This window comes from Solanum verrucosum, unplaced genomic scaffold, assembly GCF_900185275.1.
Source record: "Solanum verrucosum unplaced genomic scaffold, falcon-dt-bn FXZP01000108.1, whole genome shotgun sequence".
Classification (NCBI taxonomy): Eukaryota; Viridiplantae; Streptophyta; class Magnoliopsida; order Solanales; family Solanaceae; genus Solanum; species Solanum verrucosum.
This window is the reverse complement of record NW_026020274.1, coordinates 784,559-807,471: the sequence shown is the minus strand read 5'-3', so window position 1 is coordinate 807,471 and position 22,913 is coordinate 784,559. Positions and strand designations below refer to the sequence as shown.

The 22,913-nt window shown below is 32.6% G+C and overlaps 2 protein-coding genes across 3 annotated transcripts in view; both read right to left on the bottom strand.

The window, feature by feature from the left end:
• Positions 1-22,913, bottom strand: part of LOC125834121 (uncharacterized) — a 209,438-nt gene that overhangs the window by 88,759 nt on the left and 97,766 nt on the right. The window contains exon 1 of one of the 2 annotated variants that reach the window (XM_049513309.1): positions 3,199-3,204. The exons of the other annotated variant lie outside the window; for it this stretch is intronic. The gene's annotated coding sequence lies outside the window, so the exon portion shown is untranslated. Of the gene's footprint in view, positions 1-3,198; positions 3,205-22,913 lie in introns of those variants that run through there. 2 annotated transcript variants of the gene reach the window in all.
• On the bottom strand, positions 90-4,472 carry LOC125834125 (probable ATP synthase 24 kDa subunit, mitochondrial). The gene is made up of 7 exons (XM_049513312.1): positions 4,280-4,472; positions 3,449-3,545; positions 2,199-2,343; positions 1,583-1,693; positions 968-1,114; positions 546-668; positions 90-443 (listed from the first exon to the last, which is right to left on the bottom strand). The coding sequence occupies exons 1-7, from the start codon at positions 4,319-4,321 to the stop codon at positions 380-382; spliced, it is 729 nt and encodes a 242-aa protein (XP_049369269.1). The 5' UTR covers positions 4,322-4,472; the 3' UTR covers positions 90-379.

The following is a 22,913-nucleotide window of genomic DNA, read 5'->3' as shown; positions in this document are numbered from 1 at the left end:
TATAAGAAAAAGAAATCTATTTAGAGAAGACCATAAACTCTCTTGCAGCAGAAAAAGGTTGCAAGCAATGACAACGAGCACAAGATGAGTAAAGCCATCACAAAAGCATCAAAAATTGAAACATTTGATACAATCATGTATCTTTAGTACAGAGTGCAAAAAACAACTGACCAAGATCAGTTGCAAAATAAGGAGCATAGACAAAGATGCTCAGGCCCCAAAATTATATCAAAGCTAATTTCTTGGTCAGAACTCTTATTATTCAGAAGGCAGCCTCTTGGATGTCTGGTACAACTACATTTTTAGGGATATTAAAATTTATGTTCAAGGGTAGCACAGGATCAACAAGGTGCAAAAGGAAAATAACAAATTTCATTTTTTAAATGAAGTTTCTGATGTCCAGAGACTTCACAGTGGGCATCTCCTCATCCTTGAACTCCTCCCTGCAAGTACAGAGAATTCAAATTCAAAATCTGCGAGAAAAACAAATAACCCAACATACATGTAGGGGTAAGAGAATGAGCAAGCAAAGCCCTATTTATTACCTCTTCTTCTGAGTTTCCATTGCTTCAAGAGCATCCTTTTTCAGTTCTTCTAACTGTGCCTTTGCAATCTTCAGCTCCAACTGTTCTTCGTATTTGGGCAATTCTTCTTTACGAATGCCAAGCCTAAGGCATTTTTAAAAAAAAACATTGATGATCAATTACCTACATAAACTCTGAATCATATATCATCTGAATCACAATGGCTCATACTACATGCTGCTGAGTAAAATAGGCCACAGTTTTTGGTTAGGGTAAAGTAAAATACCCCCAAATAAGTCAACAAATGGCTGAGTAAAATTTTTAGGATGCTGGTTTTGATCATTTACATAACGAACGACCAACTGCTCCTCAAAATTTGTAGACAATCAAAAATTGAAGCACTTGCAAATAGAATCAATTAACGTCTGCATAAGGAAGCTTACTTCTGGTTGATCTTATCAAACTCAGCTGTAAGAAGAGCTATTCCCTTTTTGTCGTTCCTCAGTAGTGGCTTTTTTAATTCTTTCTCAACTTTATCCAATGCTGCCATCTGCAAATCCTCTATACCTTGAGAATCGATGAGGCCCCTCCTGACCAGATAATAGATGAAAAAGAATGGGGAGTGAAGAAGTGCTGATACACCTTATGTCTAAAGGATGAATAAAATGTCTGTCTATGAGATATGGAACAAGACAGGAGAACACAATTACTCAATAAAGCAATAATTACTGGTAAGTTGAGAAAGCAGGCTAATGAAATTGGAGCACATAGACGCTTTCTTGCTCCAAGCCCATTACTGAAGTTACTAAAATTGCAACATTAGGAATCATGTTCAAATTTCAGAATTCATTGTAGGATACAAAGGGATATCAGTGAAAATCAACCAATTGTGTGAAAGATAACTAAGAGCATACTGCCTTTATTATTTATTTACTAATTATTGATAAAGAAGCATACCATCTTATTTTTTTAAATACCAAAAGCATGTTGCATGATAACTCACATAACTCATGAAATATTATAACTAGCAGGTAAAAGATAAGCATTAGAATGCATACTTGACACGCATCTCCTTCAGTTTCAACAAATATGTTCGGGCATCTGGAATTTCATGTGTTTCTACTTCGATGTTGAACTTAATAATTTCAGACTCTGATAAGAGATTAGCCCTGCGAACATGGGAAATTATAACATTAGCAATTGATCATAAAAAATTATATAAACTAACCAAATAATGCAGCATGCATGTCCATAAATAAAACTAAGTACTGTTTGACCATGCAATAAAATAGAGGTTTCTACCTTCAGGTACATGAAAATAACATGTGATTCTTGATGAACTAAGGTATAATGTGGATCAACGTAAAAGAATTACTGGGACGCCAAACAAAATAAACAAGGACGGACCTATTTTCACATTATTAATAGATAGTTAACAAACTAAATATGGTCCATCTCCAGCAAGCATCTTGATGTAATGGCAAAGCACATTAATGGTAACAAGAACTAAATTTAGGAATAGCTGAACCTTCAAATGAACAGCTGAGTAGGATGTTCAATATGAATTCTGAACCACGTGCTATCAGAGTTTAGGTCAGCCACCAAGTGCTGAACTGTTTCTCTGGTATTTACAAACTAAAATTGAACTTCATAAGAAAAGGTTAGGTATCCTACTTTTGTCTAACAGTCTTCATGACTTTCGCATACTCAGATACAGCAGCAGGATCTTCTGGTTCTATGGTGATCTTCTCCTTTCGTAGGACACCAATTGCTGTCTCAAGCTTGTTCTTAACCTCATAAAAGATGTCCTTCAATACCTCTTCATAAGCACACAAAAAGTCAGTGTCACAGCAATGCAACAATACACAAACAACATTGCAATAGTACAAGCCCAGTTTGATTGCCAGAAAAAATCCACATACTATTACCAAGACAGATAGAATTATTAGGTCAGGTGACAAGACTCTAAGAGGACAGTTTTGATCAAGGCCTGACAAGAAAAATAATATAGTATTTCTAAAACATTAGCCCATTAGGGATTTTCTGGCACAAGATTTCCCTAGTTAGTTGAAACAAATAAATAAAGTTGAAGAAAAGCTATCTGAAAGCATACACCCTATCAATGGAGAGACAGGTGAATTAGATACCAAGACCAAACTTAAACTCTATATTGTCCTGCAAACACCAGTATCAGAGTTTTTTATGAGTATGCTATTTCCAGCTTAGTTCACCCTAAAAATAAATGTTACTATCTTGTGCCTTCCTGTAGAGACAGTAACAGTAAAGTATATGTCAATTGGGCCTGCATCACCTATCTAGGAGCATAAAGCGTCTTAGTGTTAAACTACTTCATTGAGATACAAAGGATGCACCAGATGCGTCTCGCATACAACTAATAATGAGGAAAAGCATTATGCTTATTAGAAAAGTAGATGAGACTTAACTTATGCTGTAAGAGGATAGTGTTGGCTGCAGTACTCAATCATAAAGCAAAAAATAAGAGCAGAAATATCCATACACAGCACGCACATGCATAGGCATTCTTCACAAGTTCCAAGGTAACAGGAATTTAAAAGCCCCAGAGCATCATTCAGAAGCATACCATGATGGTGTTCCTTAGTCATACTTCCTCCTTATTTTAGTCTTGTTTATGCTATTAAATCTAGGTTAAAATATTGAAGTTACATTAAAAAAAAATACTAACAGAATTACCACATAATGAACAAAACAGAAAATATATTAAAGCTGATTTCGTCAAAGTTAATCGTTCAGATCTTCTGAGTTCTGATACACAGACAAGATAAATGAAAAACAAAATGAAAAAGAAACTAAGTCAGCAAAAAGAATCACGGTCATCAAGTTTCAGCAAAGGTTGTTTTTTTCAATCAAGCAAGTATCAATAAAGAACATCCTGAAATACTTACGGTCTCCCTTCAGTGTAGTGGGAGCAGCAGCTTCTTTGGCAAAGGAACGAACTGGAACTGCATGCTCGGATCGAAGAACAACCTGACCAGCACATAGCTGCAAAACTACATTTATTAATAGGAGTAGTCATCTGGACCAGGAACATATTACACCAGCATATCCAATCACATCTACATCACAAAATTTTACCGCAAAATTCTGTTTCAGACCTAGACACATCCTAACAGCTTAAAGAAAGTGTAGCCTAAATTACTCAAAAGCTAAATGACCACATAGAGCAGTAGCAGTTATTCTCCTAGCAACCACTTCCTTATGGGCACGTACTATTCAATGGAACAACATAAGTAGGCAATGGTAGGAACATCAAATTCAGCTCCTAAGTGATAATTGACAGAGAGAATCTTTCCCCGAAGAAAAAACACAACAGGAGGAAAATAAAAAACATAGAAAATCTCAGGCCAAATTTATTTTCCGAAAAGCAAAAAAGATGGTGATTGGAAACCAACCAGTAATGAAAAGAACAAATATTCTTTTGAAACGGGATCACTCAATCCATCATGCGTCAATATCAAGCAGGCAATTGCAATCTCAATGAAACCTAAAATGTGCTTAATCCTAAGGAACCACAATTATAAATCCGATTACATTTACTGTGCCAAATGCATCTCTGTTAAATCAAACTAAATTCAGTTCAACTGGCCAACAACTACAATCCGCACAACAAATAATGAACATTAACCCTTTAATCCGCAATCAGATCAAACAAATCATGAAACATACCCATTTGCCGCATAAAAAAAGGGGGGGAAATCGATTAGATCCAATTGTACCTGGCGAGTGGATCTGGAGAGCAAGCGAGAAGCGAGTGCCATTGATGAAGTTCCTAGTGAAGTGGTTTTTCTCTACCGGAGTGTTCGTTCACCTCTTGAGGAGAAAGCTCTCTGTTTCTGTTGGGTGTGGCTTTTGATCTTGACCTAGTACTGCTTCATTTCAGCTTTGCAGAGGGACGAGGGCAAAAGATATTCTACGACGTCGTTCCGCTATTCCCACTCCTTTTATTATTGTTTCCCCCTCTATACTTTTGTCTTTCTTTCACATTTGGGACTCAACTTTGTATCCTTTCACTTTTCATCCTCACTTTTGGAGTCGTGCTGTTGGTCAGATAAGGAATTACAGTTTTGAGATTAGATTCGAAATTAGTTTATCCTAACGTTTTGTTGGATTTTTTATTTTGAGATTAGTTATGTCATAATTATGGTAGTAGTATTTTCTCATCTTGAAGTTGAATAACAATTTCAAAATTATTATTTCGAGAATAAAAAACAGAAAAATATATTTGTCCTTCTCTAATATTTTTCTCCCAAATTTTTTAAACAAAGACAAGATTAAAATGAATAAGAAAAGTGTTATCTATTTTAAACCAAACACGTGTTTTATAGTATATCTCATTTTTAATCCAATGGATTGACTATTTAATCTATCAATAAAAGTACATACACCAAATAATTTCATTATTATTACGTTGGGGATTTTAAAAATAACTTTTCTATCTCTACGAGATAATAGTAAAGTATGTTATGTTTTACCTTTCTGGTATTTCACTTGTGGAATTTTTGTATGTTATTGTTGTTGTTGTTGTAATTCTATCATTATTAATTGTAGGGTTGTTTATGGGACGGACCCGACGGATAATTTCGCTTAACGGTTGGCCTTCAGATATCGATTTTTAAATTTACTAATCCACTAGCCAACCTATAAGATATCGATTGGTTCAGTAACGGATTAACAATTATCAAATGGTTATCGGGCGGTGTAACGACTAACCTCTAATCTCTATAGTACCTTTTTTCGACGAACGCACCTTTTCAAAAAGGATGACTTTGAAGTAGTAACAACATAATGGATAAATTGATCCATATTTTCAATTGGTTGTCCCATTTTCATTGCCCAACGAAAGCATCTTTACTAATGACTCGATAAATTGTTGCATACTTTTCATGTACATATTCTCAGTGCTTTTCTAAGTTTGCTGAATTGCTCTCTATTCTTTAAAGCAAAATAGATAATTATTGAGAATTATATAGGTTTTCATGGTTTTATGACTTTAGCTTATAGGAGTTAGGACTAACAAAGAAAAAATATATAATTACTCTTATATATTATGGTAAAATATTAAATGAGCCTAATATACACCCCTAATTAATTGGTTTAGTTTCAATTATATACAATAAAGTAATTAGTTTACAAAAAATATATAGCCATATTTTATTTACATAAAAAAAATAGCCAAAAGTCATTAGAAGTATACATTAACTATACACTATAGCTTGTCAAAAAATCATAGAAACTATACACTAACTATATACAATATAGACCTATACATTAGCTATACACTGACTATACATTATGATACACTAAAAATATTAAATATAGCTTAATTATACATGAAGTATACATTCACAATACATGAAATATACATTGATATTAAATCTCGATCAACTCAAAATCACCTCTAAACATACCCAAATTTTTAGATATGAAATCCTCTCAATATTTTGAGCCTTTTGATATATAATTTGCTTGAAAATATTCACGTTTGCGATATGATAGTTTTATATATTATTTTTTTTATAAAAAAAACTACTACTACTACTACGGAAAAAAAAACACACGCATGAGAAGACGAAGAAGGAAGAAGGAAAAGAAGTAATTGATGACGAAATGGGAAGAAAAAAGAAGATTAGAAGCCATTAATAACGAATTGGGAAGGAAGAAGTTTTAACCAATTTTAATAATTTTGATAATGGAAATAGTTGAATGGTCATTTCTTATAATTTGCCCTTATTAATTCTGGTATTACAATCTTTTCATCAATAGTCTCAGGATAACAGTTAAAGAATTTCGCCCTATATCATGTTGCACAGTGGTATACAAAATCATATCGAAAGTATTCACATCAAGGCTTCAACCAGTGATGGAAGTGCTAATTGATCCCACACGAGCTGTCTTTGTCCCGAAAAACTTATATCTGACAATATAGTGTTAAGTCATGAGATAGTATGTGAAGGGTTATGGAAGGAAGAATGTATCGCCACGATGTATGTTGAAAGTCGACATGATGAAGGCATACGACTCGATAGAGTGAGATTTTATGAAGCAAGTCCTTGATTTTCCTCAAGTCTTCATGATAGGATGGATCATGTATTGTATGACTTTTGTGGCTTACACAATTTTAATAAATGGACAGCCAACTGAACCATTCTCAGCCAAGAAAGGACTAAGGCAATATCACCTTACCTATTTGTTCTAGAAATGAAATATTTATATCGTCTTATATAAACAAGATAAGCTCTATAAGTATCATCCATGGTGTGGACAGCTACAAATAGTGTAACTTGGCTTCGCAGATGACCTCCTCGACCTGGCCTCAGTTCAGAGATTATTTGCTAAACTATAGCAGTTTTCAAGTGTGTCTGGGTCGCAAGCAAATTTACAAAAATCGTCCATCTATTTTGGAGGGGTGAAGCTAGAAATACAGAAGCAAATTGTAGAGCTCCTAGGTATGAAAAAATGAGAGTTGTCATTTAGGCACTAAGTACTAAAAGGATATCCTTGGTCCAATTCCAACCACTATAAGAACGAGTGTAAAGTAAAGTGACATCCTGGACAGCAAAGTTGCTTTCGTATGCAGGTAGAGTACAACTGTTGAAGAGTGTTCTGCTAACTGTCCCAAATATTTCAATTGCCAAAGAAAGTGGTGGAACAAACAGAGAGGATTTGCCGAATGACATGATCAATGAATTTATCCAAGAAAGCGTTAATTATAACTTGGGATATAATGTGTATGCCCATGAGTGCTGGAGGATTGAATCTTCTAAATATAGGTATATGGAATAAATATGCATGCATTATGTAAGTTGTTATGAACCTATGTAACAAAAAAGATAAATTATGGGTTCATTTATACTACATAAAGCTAAGGGAGGAACGGTAGGTGCTACACTAGCTAACCAATTCGTGGCTGGTTAGAAAAATCCTCAAAGTTTCCACATATATGAAAGATGCTGGAATGAATGTACGTATCTGAAGAAATGGGAGTAGAAAAGTTCTCAATACGCCATATATATACTCTAAGTTTATGGGTACTTTAATTTACCTAGAGTGAGTTGGAGGAAGCTTCTGTACTGTAGTAATCCAACCCCTCCAAAATGGCATACTTGGTAGCTAATGGCTATCAGGAATATTCCATATTCCTGTTATGCAGATCCTCCTCTTCAATGCTATCTCCTTATTTGGTGTAGAGATATCTCCCTCTTAATGTATATTATTAGCTTTCCTTATTTGTGGATAATTCCCTTACTAGTTCTTTATTTCCTTTCATGTCGATGTACTCTATTATGTATAAAATAAAGACAATTGTACATCAATAAAAGTAAGACTTACATATAACTCTTTCATGGTATCAGAGCCATAGCCACATGGCAGTAATTTTTTTTTTTTGGGATTGAGCAGATTGGTTTTTGGTTTCTCATGGATGAAAACACCTCCACCACTGCTCCCCTTCCCATTACAACTGAATCAGTTGTTTCTACTATTCCTCCATTACCAATCAATAATAACTTCATCATTCCACCATTGACAACATCCCAAGCCTACCCAAATTTAGTGTTTCCTTCCCAGCAACCCACTGTCACAACAACTTACTCTATTCCTCCCTTACACCATAACCACCAAATACATCCACAATAATCACACCTTCTTTTTCCCTTTCTCCGTCATCTAATCTCACTTAAGAGTCACAACTTTTATCCATAAATGCATCGGCTCAGGCCCCTATCAAGCTTACACCATCAAACTATCAAGTTTGGTACACTCAATGGCGCTCATTGTTGATAGGATATGGCTTTACAAGTTATGTTGTTAATTCCCCCATGAGGCAACAACTGACTCTTTTTCTAATCCTATTTAGATTCTGTCGGGTGAATACAATCAAATACAATCAAACAGAATCCAATTCTGATGCAAAAATTCAAATTAAAAAATGAGATTTTTACTTGGGCAATTCAAACTAGTGGTTGCTTAATGAGACTCCTAGCTTAATTTAGATTGAAAACAAAACCAATTTCAATATTATATATTATAATAGTCGAATCCTACTCAGCGGAATATGGAGGTACTTATGGCAGAACGGGCCAATCTGGTCTTTCACAATAAAGCGATAGACGAAACTGCCATGAAACGACTTATTAGTAGATTAATAGAGCACTTCGAAATGGCATATACATCACATATCCTGGATCAAGTAAAAACTCTGGGGTTCCAACAAGCTACTGCCTTCTGAATTTTGGAATATACAGGATCAATTGATCCGCAGTGCCTTAGTCGCGTCTTTATCTTCTGAGGTAGTTCCACTGGTTCTTTCAGCGGATACCTCCTTCGATGTGTGGACTACCTTGCATAATACTTATGCAAGACCTTCTCGTGCTAGACTCTTAGGTCTAAAGGAGCCTCTTTCTCAAGCTACGAAAAGTACACAATCTATGTCATCTTATCTCCAGCATATCAAGCAATTGGTTACTACGCTTAATTCTGATGGAGCAACTCTTACCATGGATGATATAACTCTTCATGTGATCCATGGTTTGTCACCTGAATATAGCGGGATCTGTGATTCTCTCTGCACCCGTGACTCCCCTATCACTTTTGATGAACTCCATGAAAAACTATGTGATTATGAGGCATATCTTTGTCGCCAGAGTGCTGCCTCTTCAATGCCGATTACTGCCAACTTTGTTGCCAAGAGTAACTCAAACAACTCTCGCAACAACAAATACAATCGGCAATCCACTTTTCAGAACCAAAATGTTTCTGGTCACCGTAACAATCAGGAAATGAATTCAAGACAGAGTAGCAAGCAAAGTTCTCGAGTGATATGTCAATATTGTGACAAGCCTGGGCATGTTGTTAAGCAATGCCGAAAATTGCAGGCAGCTTTTCCATGGTTTGCTCCCTCTATGGGATCTTCTGTGAATTCAAATTCAACAGGCAACTCTCAACCACGTGCCAACTTTGTTTCATCTTCCACCGGCTCCGCTGATTGGTTGGTTGATTCGGGTGCATCTCATCATGTTACTAGTGACCTCCAGAATCTGTCACTAACTACTGATTATGATGGTGATAATGTTATGATTGGTGATGGTAAATCTTTGAGTGTGACACATAGTGGTTTCACTACTTTTAATACTTTTGCTCGTCCTCTTCACCTCTCTAATGTTCTGTGTGTTCCACAAATAAAAAAGAATTTGATTTCTGTTTATCAATTGTGCAACCAAAATAATGTTTCTGTTAAATTCTCACCTTCTTCATTTGTTGTGAAGGATTGTCGCACGGGGGCACTACTGGTAGCGGGAGAACCTAGAGATGGAGTTTATGAGTGGCCTATCAAATCCAAGTCTGTGTCAACTCCTTCATCACACTCAGCATATGTTGTTCATCTCTCGTCGGTTTCAACTTGGCATTATCGTCTTGGTCATCCGTCTTCTCCTATTTTGCGTCAAATATTTCGTTATTTAGACATCCCTTCCAAGTCTGTTTCCTCTATTTTTTTTTGTAATTCATGCAAATGTAATAAAATGCATAAAACTCCTTTTGCAATTTCCTCAATAAAATCTTTTTCTCCATTAGAGATGATATACTCTGATGTGTGGGGGCCTGCTCCAATTCCATCTATTGATGGTTTTCATTACTATCTCATTTTTGTTGATCATTTTACCAAGTATGTTTGGTTATACCCCATGAAAAAAAAATCTGAGGTTTCCCAAATTTTTCTTAAATTTAAGATCATGGTTGAAAATTTTTTCAACAGATCTATTGTCTCATTTTACTCGGATAATGGTGGTGAATTCATTCATCTTCGAGAATTCTTTACTGCCAATGAAATCTCTCATTTCTTAACCCCGCCTCACACACCTGTTGAGCGTCGTCATCGACACATTGTGGAAATAGGTATTACCCTTCTTCATGTTGCCAAACTCCCTTTATCTTTTTGGTCCTTTGCTTTCCAGACTGCTGTCTATCTTATCAATCGAATGCCGACTCCTTTGATTCATAATGAGTCTCCACATTTTCGCATATTTGGTAGTGCTCCAAATTATCAAAAGCTCCGAGTCTTTGGTTGTCTATGTTATCCATGGTTGCGCCCTTATTCTCAAAATAAATTAAAGCCTCGTTCGAAACCGTGTGTCTTTGTGGGATACTCTACTAATCAAAGTGCCTACAAGTGCTTCGATCCCTCCACATCTAAGATATTCATCTCTCGCCATGTCAACTTTGTAGAGCATGAATTTCCTTTCTCTACTCTGGCCTCTACAGCTTCTCGCCCTACCACGGAAACACTTTCGACATGGGCTCCTCATTTTGTTGTTCCTATTGTATCCTCCTCTTCAACTAAATCAGCCCCTTCGATGGTCACTCACTCTGTCAATAGAAGTTCTCCTTGCTGCTTGACGCCACCAAGCAATGATCATTCATCAAATGAATTAATGGGAATCTCATCAGGACATGGATCTTCACCTAGTTGTATCAACTCAAGCTCCATCAATGTTCCTCCAGTAGTCTCTACTTCCTCACCTACTACTGTCCAAATCACAAGTCAATGGCAAACTGAATCCTCAAATGCTCCTTCAAGTAGTCCAAGCAACATTACCACAAGTCCAATCCCTTAATCTAAACCTGTTCCACCTTCTCACTCCATGATCACCCGCTCCAAAAATAATATTCACAAACCTGCCAACAAGCTTTGCCTCTCCACTCAAATTACCAACAAATCGCCTCTAGTTCATACATCTACTTCTTCCCACAAACCCAAACCTAAGAATATTTCCCAAGCTCTTAAAGATCTGGACTGGAAATCTGCTATGATGGAGGAATATAATGCCTTGAAACAACAGGGGACATGGACACTTGTTCCGAGATCCGAATCACAAAACTTGATTGGTTGCAAGTGGATCTTTCGGGTAAAGCAAAATTCAGATGGTACCTTGAATAAATATAAGACGCGATTAGTTGCTAAAGGATTTACTCAGCGTCCAGGTATTGACTACATTGAAACGTTTTCTCCTGTAGCTAAACATACTACAGTTCGAGTTATTTTATCTCTTGCTGTTAGTAAAGATTGGAGCTTACGTCAATTGGATGTGAATAATGCTTTTCTTCATGGGCATTTAACTGAGGATGTATACATGGCACAACCACAAGGCTTTGTTGATTCTACTCAGCCTGATTATGTTTGTAAACTGCATAAGGCATTATATGGTCTCAAACAGGCTCCACGGGCTTGGTACTCGGAATTGCGAGACTATCTCCTTTCTCTGGATTTTGCAGTATCTCAGTCTGACCATTGTCTCTTTATTTATTCTAAGCTTGATGTCATCATATACTTGGTAGTCTATGTCGATGATCTGATTGTGACAGGGAATAATCAGAAGGCAATTGATATCTTCATTGCTAAGCTTGCTAAGCGATTTTCAATAAAAGACTTGGGGCAGCTTGCTTATTTTTTAGGTGTCCAAGTGATTCGCACTCCGAAAGGCTTATATCTATCTCAACGGAAGTACATCGAGGATATTGTTGAACGTGCTTCAATGAGTGGTGCAAAACCTGTTTCTACTCCACTTGCAACTACCAATAATCTAGCCTTGGAGGATAGTGCTCATTTGAGTGATTCAAAAGACTATCAAATTTTGGTTGGATGTCTCCAATACTTGGCGCTAACACGGCCTGACATTGCATTTGCTACCAATCGGCTAGTTCAGTTCTCACACAGACCAACTACAAATCATTTTGCTGCTCTTAAACGGGTTATCCGCTATCTTGCTGGAACAATGGATAAAGGGATTTACTTTTCCAAGGACTCTCCTTTGGTTTTACATGCCTTTTCCGATGCTGATTGGGCTGGAAATCGTGATGATCGTACCTCTACTAGTGCGTACATTGTCTTCCTTGGTAAAAATCCAATTTCCTGGTGTTCAAAAAAGCAGCGAACAGTAGCTCGCTCATCCACTGAAGCTGAGTATAGATTAGTCGCTTCTACTGCTGCTGAACTATGTTGGGTTCAGAATCTTTTGAAGGAGATTTCTCTTTCTCTTTCTGGACCACCAGTGATACATTGTGATAATTTAGGTGCGACTTACCTTTCAACAAATCCAGTCTTCCATTCACGAATGAAACACTTGGAAATTGATTATCACTTTGTCCGTTCTATGGTTCAACGGGGTCAGCTTCGGGTTGCTCACATTTCAACAAAAGATCAGCTTGCTGACTTATTAACGAAGCCACTCTCCCGCCATGACTTTGAACGGTTTCTTTCCAAGATTGGTGTCTCTGATAGACCACCATCTTGAGGGGGTGTATCAGGAATATTCCATATTCCTGTTATGCAGATCCTCCTCTTCAATGCTATCTCCTTATTTGGTGTAGAGATATCTCCCTCTTAATGTATATTATTAGCTTTCCTTATTTGTGGATAATTCCCTTACTAGTTCTTTATTTCCTTTCATGTCGATGTACTCTATTATGTATAAAACAAAGACAATTGTACATCAATAAAAGTAAGACTTACATATAACTCTTTCAATGGCAAGGTATACACGAAAGATAGGTTGATCAAATGGGGGCTCGATGTAAGGGGCTGATGAAACTCTTGGGCATCTATTCTTTCTCTGTCCAATAGCAGCTGATATATGGGGACAACTACTAAAATGGCAGGGAATCATAAGACCTAGCTAGGTGGGACTGGCCAACAGAGCGTGTATGGATGGAACGTCATGTCATTGTGGAATAAATGGAGCTCACTCTATCATTTATCGAACCGCCTTAGCTGGATGTATATATATATCAAGTGTGGCAGGAGCAGAACCAAGTCATATTTCAAGGAAAGCTAGAAACCAACGTTATCTACAATTGTGAGATTGATAATTCAACATATATACTACTGTGTTTCCAACAAGCCTAAATTAGCTAGAGTTTTGTCCAAGCTTAATTTCTATCCTTAATTGCTAGAACTAGATAGGTAGTAAAGGAGTGAGGGTGCTCACTCCAGTGACTGTTTGTTTTTTGTTACTTGGTAATAAAATTTCCATAGTTACCAAAAAAAAAAGGGAAAAAAGTTTGAAATATATCTAAACTTTGACCGAAATTGCTGTAACAATACCAAACTTTGGAAATGACCTTTTACCCCCTAACTATTTAATAGTGTATTTTAAAGGTATATATGTGCCCACTTGGACATCATAAATATTGCATAATTATAAATAATAATGTGTCCACGTGGGCACATATATACTTTTAAAATACACTATTAAATAGTGCAGGGGGTAAAAGGTCCTCCATAAAGTTTGGTATCGTAACAACAATTTCGGCCAAAGTTGAAATATTTTTCAAACCCTTTTCCAAAAAAAAAAAACTTAAAAGTAAAAAACAAAACTGTTCTAGTTTATCTAATTTAGATAAAATACAATTTCAGTACAAATCCCCTAATCCCCCCCTCCCCCCCTCTATATATATATATGTGTGTGTAAAAATTGAATGAGCCAAAATCTATAAAAGAAATGCATCCACTGAATAACTTCGTTATTATTTAGTCACATATAAAAATATCAAAATCACAATTTTGACATAACTTATTCACTAATGAAATTATCCCTAATCGGTAAAAAAAAAGAAAGAATAACATTGTCAATGTGATATTCATTTTATTCGAATAATATTTTACTTTAGGCCAAACACATATATAGCCCCTCTAACTTGTCCACATTTTTCATTTTGACACTTTATCTTAGCTTTATTCCATTTTAACCCTTAAACTTCATTTTTTATGTTCCATTTTAACACGAAATATTATTTTTATGATTTCTTTATTTTTATATATATTTTTCAATGGCAACTTCTTATTTTAAATTGACATGTGTAAGTTAATTTTAGTTAAAAAAATTAAAAATTAACAAAAAATAATAATTTCTTTTTAAGAGTGTTATGTATTTTTGTGTGAAAAATAACCGACGAAATTGTGTTGGTTTTCTTTCTTTAAAATTACCGACAACCTAACAAAGTCAGTCGAGTTTTAACATTGTTTAGTAGTGTTATTATCAATGAACAAGAGTCTTTTTTTAGTAGTGTTATTAACAAAGTCAGTCGAGTCTTTTTGAAGATGGATTTTTTTTATTCGTATTGATTTATATTAAAAATTAAAAGTGAGTATTTGCATTAAATTTAGATAGCCTAGATGATAAGAAAAGATAAATAAGTAGTGTTATTTAATTTAATTGAATGTTTAAGAAAGAAAATCAAAGAACTTCCGTCAATTTATTTTCATGCAAAAATACAGAGAAATATCAAAAAAAAATATTATTGTTTGAAAATTTTTATGTTCGTTCGCGAATGTTTAATTTTTTTACGAAAATTAACAGGCACACGTCTATTTTTAAAAAATAAGAAATTGCTATTGAAGAACATAAATAAAAACAAATCATAAAAAAAGTTTAAGTGTTAAATGGTACATAAAAAATGGAGTTTAAGGGTTAAAATGGAACAAGACTAAGTTGGAGTGTCAAAATGAAAAATGAGAGCAAGTTTGAGAGATTGTGTATGTGTTTGGCCTTTACTTTATATAGGTTGTGGATATGTGTTTGAAATTAGCACTTCATACGTCGAATAAATAATACTCCAAAAAAAAAAACTCCCATTTCCAATGCTTACATATCATGTAGTTGAATAAATAGTTTGCCCAATATAATTATAGATATGGGTGTTCAAATGAAATTGACAAATCAAACTAAATCGAAAAAAAAAAAGTGATTTGATTTGATAGTGAGAAAAAAATAATTGTGTACCATTAAAGGTAAAATTTGATTTTAACTAAAGAAAATGAAATCAAGATATCAAACAGATCCAATTATATTTATACTAATTTATGGGAACGTGTGTTGGACATGAATCTCTAATTTTTTACTGTAAGTTTGTATCACAAAATAGTGAGTCGATAGCTATATCACTTGAGATAAAATTAAGAGAAAATTTACACAAATCTTCTCTACTAGTCTACTACACAAATATAAAGAATTACAAGAAGCAACAAATTTCCTCTACTACAAGATTAAAAAGCAACTCGATGAAGAAAGAATTAGGGATAAGGGTCTGAAAAAAAACCCCAATTTTGGTCGGATTTGCTGTTGCGATACTAAAGTTTCATAAGGACCTATTACCTCCTTAGACTATTTAATACCGTATTTTTTACCCCCTGAACTATTTAATAGTGTATTTTAAAGGTATATATGTGCCCACGTGGACACATTACTATTTATAATTTTGCATTATTTTTTATGTCCACGTGAGCAAATATATATGTTTAAAATACGGTATTAAATAATCTAGGGAGGTAATAAGTCCTCATGAAAATTTAGTATCTCAACAATAAATCCGACCAAAGTTGAGATATTTTTCAGACCCTTATCCCAAAGAATTAATCTCTAACTGTGAATTAAGAGAATTCACCTTAGTGTAATTTTGAAAAATTTAATAGCATATTGTTGTGATCGTACTTTGATCCTTGTGAGTCCCTTAATTAGTTGCAATACTACATGGTCTCCTGTATAACTATTTCAACAAAACATGACTCTTGCTCTACTCTCATAATCATATACATGTATCTCATGCTCTTTTCTCATACACATTTTCAAGCTTATTTTTCACTTTATGATTATAGCTATTAAATGTCAGTAATTGTCATAAAAAAAAATTTAGGTTCTTCACTGTTACATGGAAGATAAGTATACATTATAAACACTTAATTCCCAATTAGTGCTAATAAGTTGAATCTCTAATTTCAATACTACGAAAAAGGTACACTTGCTACTTTACCTTTTTTTTTGGCTAATTCATTATATAATCTAATTAATGATTTTTTGATTGTCTTTTTAATAAATGACTTACAATTCAAAAAATAATTAAAATATAATTTTTTTATATTTAATTAATTAGATTTATATTATTTAGATTTAAAGCAGGGATAAAATTATAATCCAACTTTAAAGATTGGAGCTTCTATATATATATATACACACACTTTCAAATTATTTATGCAAGTATATATAATTAATAAATATTTTAATAACTTTCTAAAGTTTTAGTTTCATAATATTTTAACAACAGGTTTTGACTTATATTTTTATGTCCAACAAAATTTTAAAAGCTAAATGTGTTTGGTATGAGAGAAATATTTTTGAAAAATATTTTACACCCTTAAATCCTTGATCGATAACAACTATGAGCTTCAAAGCTTCATGATCAAGGAGAGTATAGCTTGAAGATTTGTGTTTTAGCTTCCTTGATGACGAACAATATCAATAGCTCAAAGCTAGAAATGCTCTACAGGTAGTGCACACTCCAGTGGTTGATTTTTATTTTTTCTATATTTCATCTTGTCCATTATAATAGTTACGATCAAGTGTAACATATATATACATTTGATTATGTGAGATATAATTACGATATAAAATTATATAAGATAAAATTGAAGTTTTATTTGTTCAAACAAATACTTGTTTCGTCCTGCTAGTTCATTTTATTTAGATTTTAGATGACAAATATTATGAATAGTGAAATTCAGCACCTAATAAGCCTTCGAATTATTCACTCATGTGCTTACACTGAAGTGTTGTGCATTATATATATATATATATATATTTCTTGAAACTTAAAAGTTAAAATTCATAGCCCAATTTAAAATAGTCGTGGTGTCTTTTTGTCCATTAGTTTTATACAAATTTTGCTTAAACCAAAGCTGATGGTAAGGTCTGGTATTTTAGTGTTTCAAATTATAACTCATAATAATATAATATGGTAATCAATTAAGTCTGCTAATCTCAAAGAAAAAAAATTATTAATTTATTGGACCATATTGAAGAAAATTATGATTAAATATGTTTTATTTTCTAAATAATACTTAATTTCTTTTTGTCACAAACACCATATACTTAAAATTATTTTATATATAAAGAAAGATAAAGTTGAAAGTGGAGTTCTCAACGTTCAAAAAAAAAGTTCTCATAAACAAAATATAAAATATGGAGTACTAAGTTTACATACATGTTATTCTGGCAATTGAAAACATGTAAATGTATAAAATGTTTTCATATAAAGTTAGCAACGGTGCCTTTCTTTATAAATTGTTAACACGGTTTGAGGAAAAAAAAAGAAATTGAGAAAATGAATAATATGAAAAAAGGTACTGAAACTATATTTTGAACAGGATAAATATTCAAAATGTTGAACAAAGTGATTCTCAACCATTGATGCTAATTAGTTAATCCAAGCAGGATCTAATTGGAGTGAACAATCTTCTAGGATATTCAAGTATTAGCGTGGATTGGAATGAGCAATAATTGAAAAAATGGGCATTGGTTGACGAGCTATCTAGGATACTTGTTGAGAAATTCAAAAATAATAATTTAAATTTAACATAAATTAATCTATTAATTGGATTTATCCCACACACTAAAATAATTATTCAAATATAGTTTTGATTTAGATTCATAGTATTTGAATAACATAGTAGTATTTTTTTTTTGTCGTAGTAGCATAGTAATATTGAAAGACATTAAGTGTTTAACTTCACATAATAATTTATTATTTTTAAAAGTAAGAATAAATTCTAATTGATAAGATATTAACCATTTGTTTGTCATATATTACCTTGGATATTGTTGTAAGAACTTTATTTATTAATTTGAGGATTTGAGTTGTTTAATTTAAAGTTCTGAAATATCTATATATCTATATATAATAGGAGAGGAAAAAAGTGTCACATGTCAGCATAATAAAAAAACATAATTTATGAAGATTAAAATTAATTTAAAATTTAAAATCTAAAAATAAAAAATTACAAACACAAAAAAAAAAAAATCAATTTAAAATCTTTATTTAAAATTAATGTGATTTTCTTATTGAATTCTTCATTTTTAAAAAGCATTTTATATTTACTACTTCTATTTTTATTTTCTTTTATAATTTAGCTTATACATTATTCAAAATTTGAATATTTACCTTAATTTTTTTTAAAAAAAAACTAATAGAAAAATAATTGTTTATATATTTTAAGATAGAAAGCTGTGTTTTAACATTTTTTGTGCCCTTTGTTTTAAAATCGAATTTGAAAGTGAGTTCGAGTTTATCTTACATGGAGAAAAAAATATTAGTTTGAAAATCATCAAATTACATGGAACAAATTTGGAGAAGTTAAAAGAATATTTATAAATATTCTCATATAAATAAAAAGGAACATTAAATTACAAAAAAGAATTAGGAATTTTTTTTTGGGATAATTTAGTCTTTTAGGGGTCTTATTCAAGGATTGTTAAACCTTGAATTAGTTATCTCTCCCTTTTCTAGGGATAAAATAAGACCTTGTATGAGGTATAACTAATTCATGGATTATGTTAATAAAGTAACTAAACAATGTTTTTGTTATGAACTATTTTGATTTATACCTCCTACCAAACGAGTCCTTAATACCTCTAAATAAATCTGAATCACTCAGATCCTCGACAAAGATTGGATTTCAGACTCTTTTCTTGCTCATTCATTATTGAATTCTTTATAAAAAAAAAAAACCTATCTTCTTCGCCAATTTGTCTTTCCCAATAGAAACCCAAATCATCAATTGTTAAGAATTTCTTAAATTGACTCTTTACATCATCTTTTTCAAACTTTTATTTCTTGTAGGAATCAAATTAGAGTTTTTTTTTGTCAAAAACATCCCTATACTATACTTAAAACCTGAAGTACATCCTTAAAGTATCCTTGTAAACAAATAGCATCCTTAAAGTTTCATAAAATTACCAGATTTCATCCTTCCGTTAATAACAGCTTAAAACCGAACAGAAAAACTCACTGATATATAGCTAGGTAATGGCTTCTAATAGTTACTTTCGCAAAATGCATGAGCAACAAGTTTATTCGCATGCATAACTGTTTGTTTATTTTTCAAAATCATCATATAATTAATTTGATATTAATGATGTCTCACCAAAAAAAAAAATTGTTTTATATTTGAAAATATTCTTTTTGCAATGCCTATTTGACTTTAGATATCTACTACACTGAAATTAAATGTAATTATCACATATCCTTCTCATAAAATGTAATTATCACGTATTCAAGAACTCGAAATAAAATTTCAAAGGAAATAATACCGAATAAAATTTCAGAAAATTGAACCAAACAAAATGAATTTTAATTTGGTTTTGATTTTTCCGAATTGAAAAATTGAACCAAAATTTTCAAAATCGAACAGACTAAATGCCCATAAAAAAATTACTACAAAGATTATGTCTCACGATGTCTAAATTCCTTTTTAAAATTGCATGAAATTTTTATGATTTGTTTCAATAGTTGGTAGCAAATTTTATTAAAAATCTGAATTTTGTTTAGCAAGTAAAAGCCTCTTCGTCTTTTATCAAGTTACAACGAAAGGCTTCGCTAATGAGAATGGACAATTGGATATTTGGGTATTAAAAAAAATAGATTTAAAATTTAATTAATTTCTTCATTTTCTGTCATTGGCGTTGAAGATATTTCAAAACTCTCTTTTATTATGTTTATTAATATTTTGAAACTAAATAAAATAACATACATTTAGATATTGAGAAACAAATGATCTTAGCCATTCGACGATCAGATTTAAAGACAACATCTTAATTATTTAGATATGCATTCAAATTCAAACATCTTAATCTTAATTGAGGCATGACATATATATTTAATTAGTTAAAAATAATTAAAATTAGAAGTTACTAAGTAGTCCTTTTTACTGGTCCCTTTTTACTTGTCTATTTTGACAAATTAAGAAAAAACATTTTTTTTTCACATATTATACCCTCAATAAATTAAGGCCTAACCCATTGATGACCCCCTAAAGTTGGCAGCAATTTTCACTTAGACACTTTAATTAGACTTTGTTCATTTTAGACACCTCATGTCATGCTCTGTTGTGTCATTTTGACACTTTCAGCTGACATGGCAAAGTGAGTGTTATACACTCGCTATTGACATGTGAGGGACTTATTTAGTCTATTTTATTTTATTTTATCTCTTCTTCTTTCTCATTTTATAGCCACTATCTCTCCCATTATTTCTCAAAGCTTAGAGTACTTCGATGGAGGTTAAATCTTTTGTTATAATAATTTCAATTTCAATTTCAATTTCGCACTACAAACACAGATAGACCCAAAAGAAACAAGAAATCGAACCCATATCAACAACACCCCAAACCATGTAAAGTTCACCCACAATCCTAAAATAGGAGCCAAAAAATCTCAATTTTTAATATGTAAATGTTAATCTCACTAACCTTGAGCCCTAATTAAACTACAAATATCACAAAATTAAAGAAAAAGAGTCTGCAATCTTAAAAATATAAACCATTGTTGTTATACATTTGCACCTTTTAGCCCTAAATCATATGAAGAAATGGGAGGGAGGGTGCAATGAATGGGAAATATGACAGAAAAAAATCATGAAAAAGAGGAATAAAACGAGGAAGAATGGCTGTGTGGTTGTGGGTGTGATGGAAAAGATAATGAAAATGATGGAATATGACAGAGTAGATTGTGTGGGTGTTTGGTTTATGACAGAAAAAATAAAGCTCAAAAATAATAAAAATGGAGCAATACAATGGAGAAGATGAATGGGGAAGTTGTGGGGGTTGCATTTTTCTTTAAATTTGTCAAATATTTTATTTAATTTTTAGGGATAAAAAGCCCACATGACATTTATTCATTGGCCACTTTGCCATGTATTTTAATTCTTATTTTTTCTCTCTTTAATATGATAGACTTTTAATGAGTTGACATGATATAGTTGGGCATCTAATCCACGTGGACGCGCTTGGTTAACACGCACTTGAAGTCAACATGTGCTAGTGAAAAAAGTGTCAAAATGACATAAGGTGATGTGACATTGTGACATGAGGTGTCTAAAATGAACAAAATCTAGTTAAAGTGTCTAAGTGAAAATTCCTGCCAACTTTAGGAGGTCACTGATGGGTTTGACCATAAATTAATGGTCTAACCCATCGGTGGCCCCTTAAAGTTGGCACGATGTTTCACTTAGATATCTTAACTAAACGGTGTTTATTTTAGACACCTTATGTAGGATCTCGCTTTGTCATTTTGACACATTTTTTAATATCAACAAAAATATATAATGTGTGTGTATTACACTCGCGAATTGATGTGTAAAGTGACAAATCAAATCACGACATTTGTCTTTTATATCAAAAGTAATTTTTTAAATAATTAATATTGAATAAAAATAAAACTGACCAATAAATTAATGACACATAATACTTTTTCCCTAAATAATTACAAAAAAAAAAAAAAAAAAAAACTCCCCAAATAATAACAAAAAAAAAAAAAATTTAAACTACCCCACAACCCCAAATTGCCTGCTCCAAATCCCCATCCCATCGTCTTCTCCAAACATTCCCACCCCCACCCACAAACCCGATCGCCTTCTGCAACCACCCCCGCACTTTCTTCTCCAAATACCCGACCCCTTTTGCAGAACGATGTGCAATCAGTTGATTTTTTTTCTGATCTCCAAATAAATCCCCGACGCAAAGAATTTAATGAATGGGTTTATTAAATTCTTAATTTTTTTTAAAAAAAATTCCATCATTTTTGTTGAAACCTTCATTTACAATGGATGAGATTTAACTTGAGCAAAATGGTGGTTAGAAATGGAGAAGAAGAAGAAAAAAATAATTAAAAAGTAACTAAATAACCACTTCACGCGCCTACCAATGAGTGTATCATACTCATGGCATGTAAGCAAAAAGTGTCAAAATGACACTGTGAGTTTCTACTTGAAGTGTCTAAAATGAATATCACTCAGTTAAAATGTCTAAGTGAAATATTGTGTCAACTTTAGGGGGCCATCAATGGGTTAAACCTTAATTAATTATGAAAATGGTAGAAGTTTTTGAAAATCTTAAATTTAAAATTCATGTACTCTATAATAATAATAATAATAATAATAATAGGGTAAAATACTAAACTTAGTATGCCAATCATTATTTTGTTAATAGATGCATCAATTCAAAAGTGGACAAGTAATTATGGAGTCTCACGTTCCCAAGACTTCCACATCTCACATCCCCTTAAAAATTAAAATTACAAATTAATTAATTAATTTAAAATTAAAACATAATTAAGGACACCCATCACTCAACAGTAATGGAATAGACATGTTTTATCTAACACTTCCGTTAAAGAATTTCAGAATGCGAAAACTACCATTTTTATAGCAACTTCATCAGCAACATGGAAAAGTAAAAAAAAAAAAAAAGATTTATCTTATTACCAAAATTTTTGACTATACAAATCTCAATGGTAAGATTTAAATAATTTA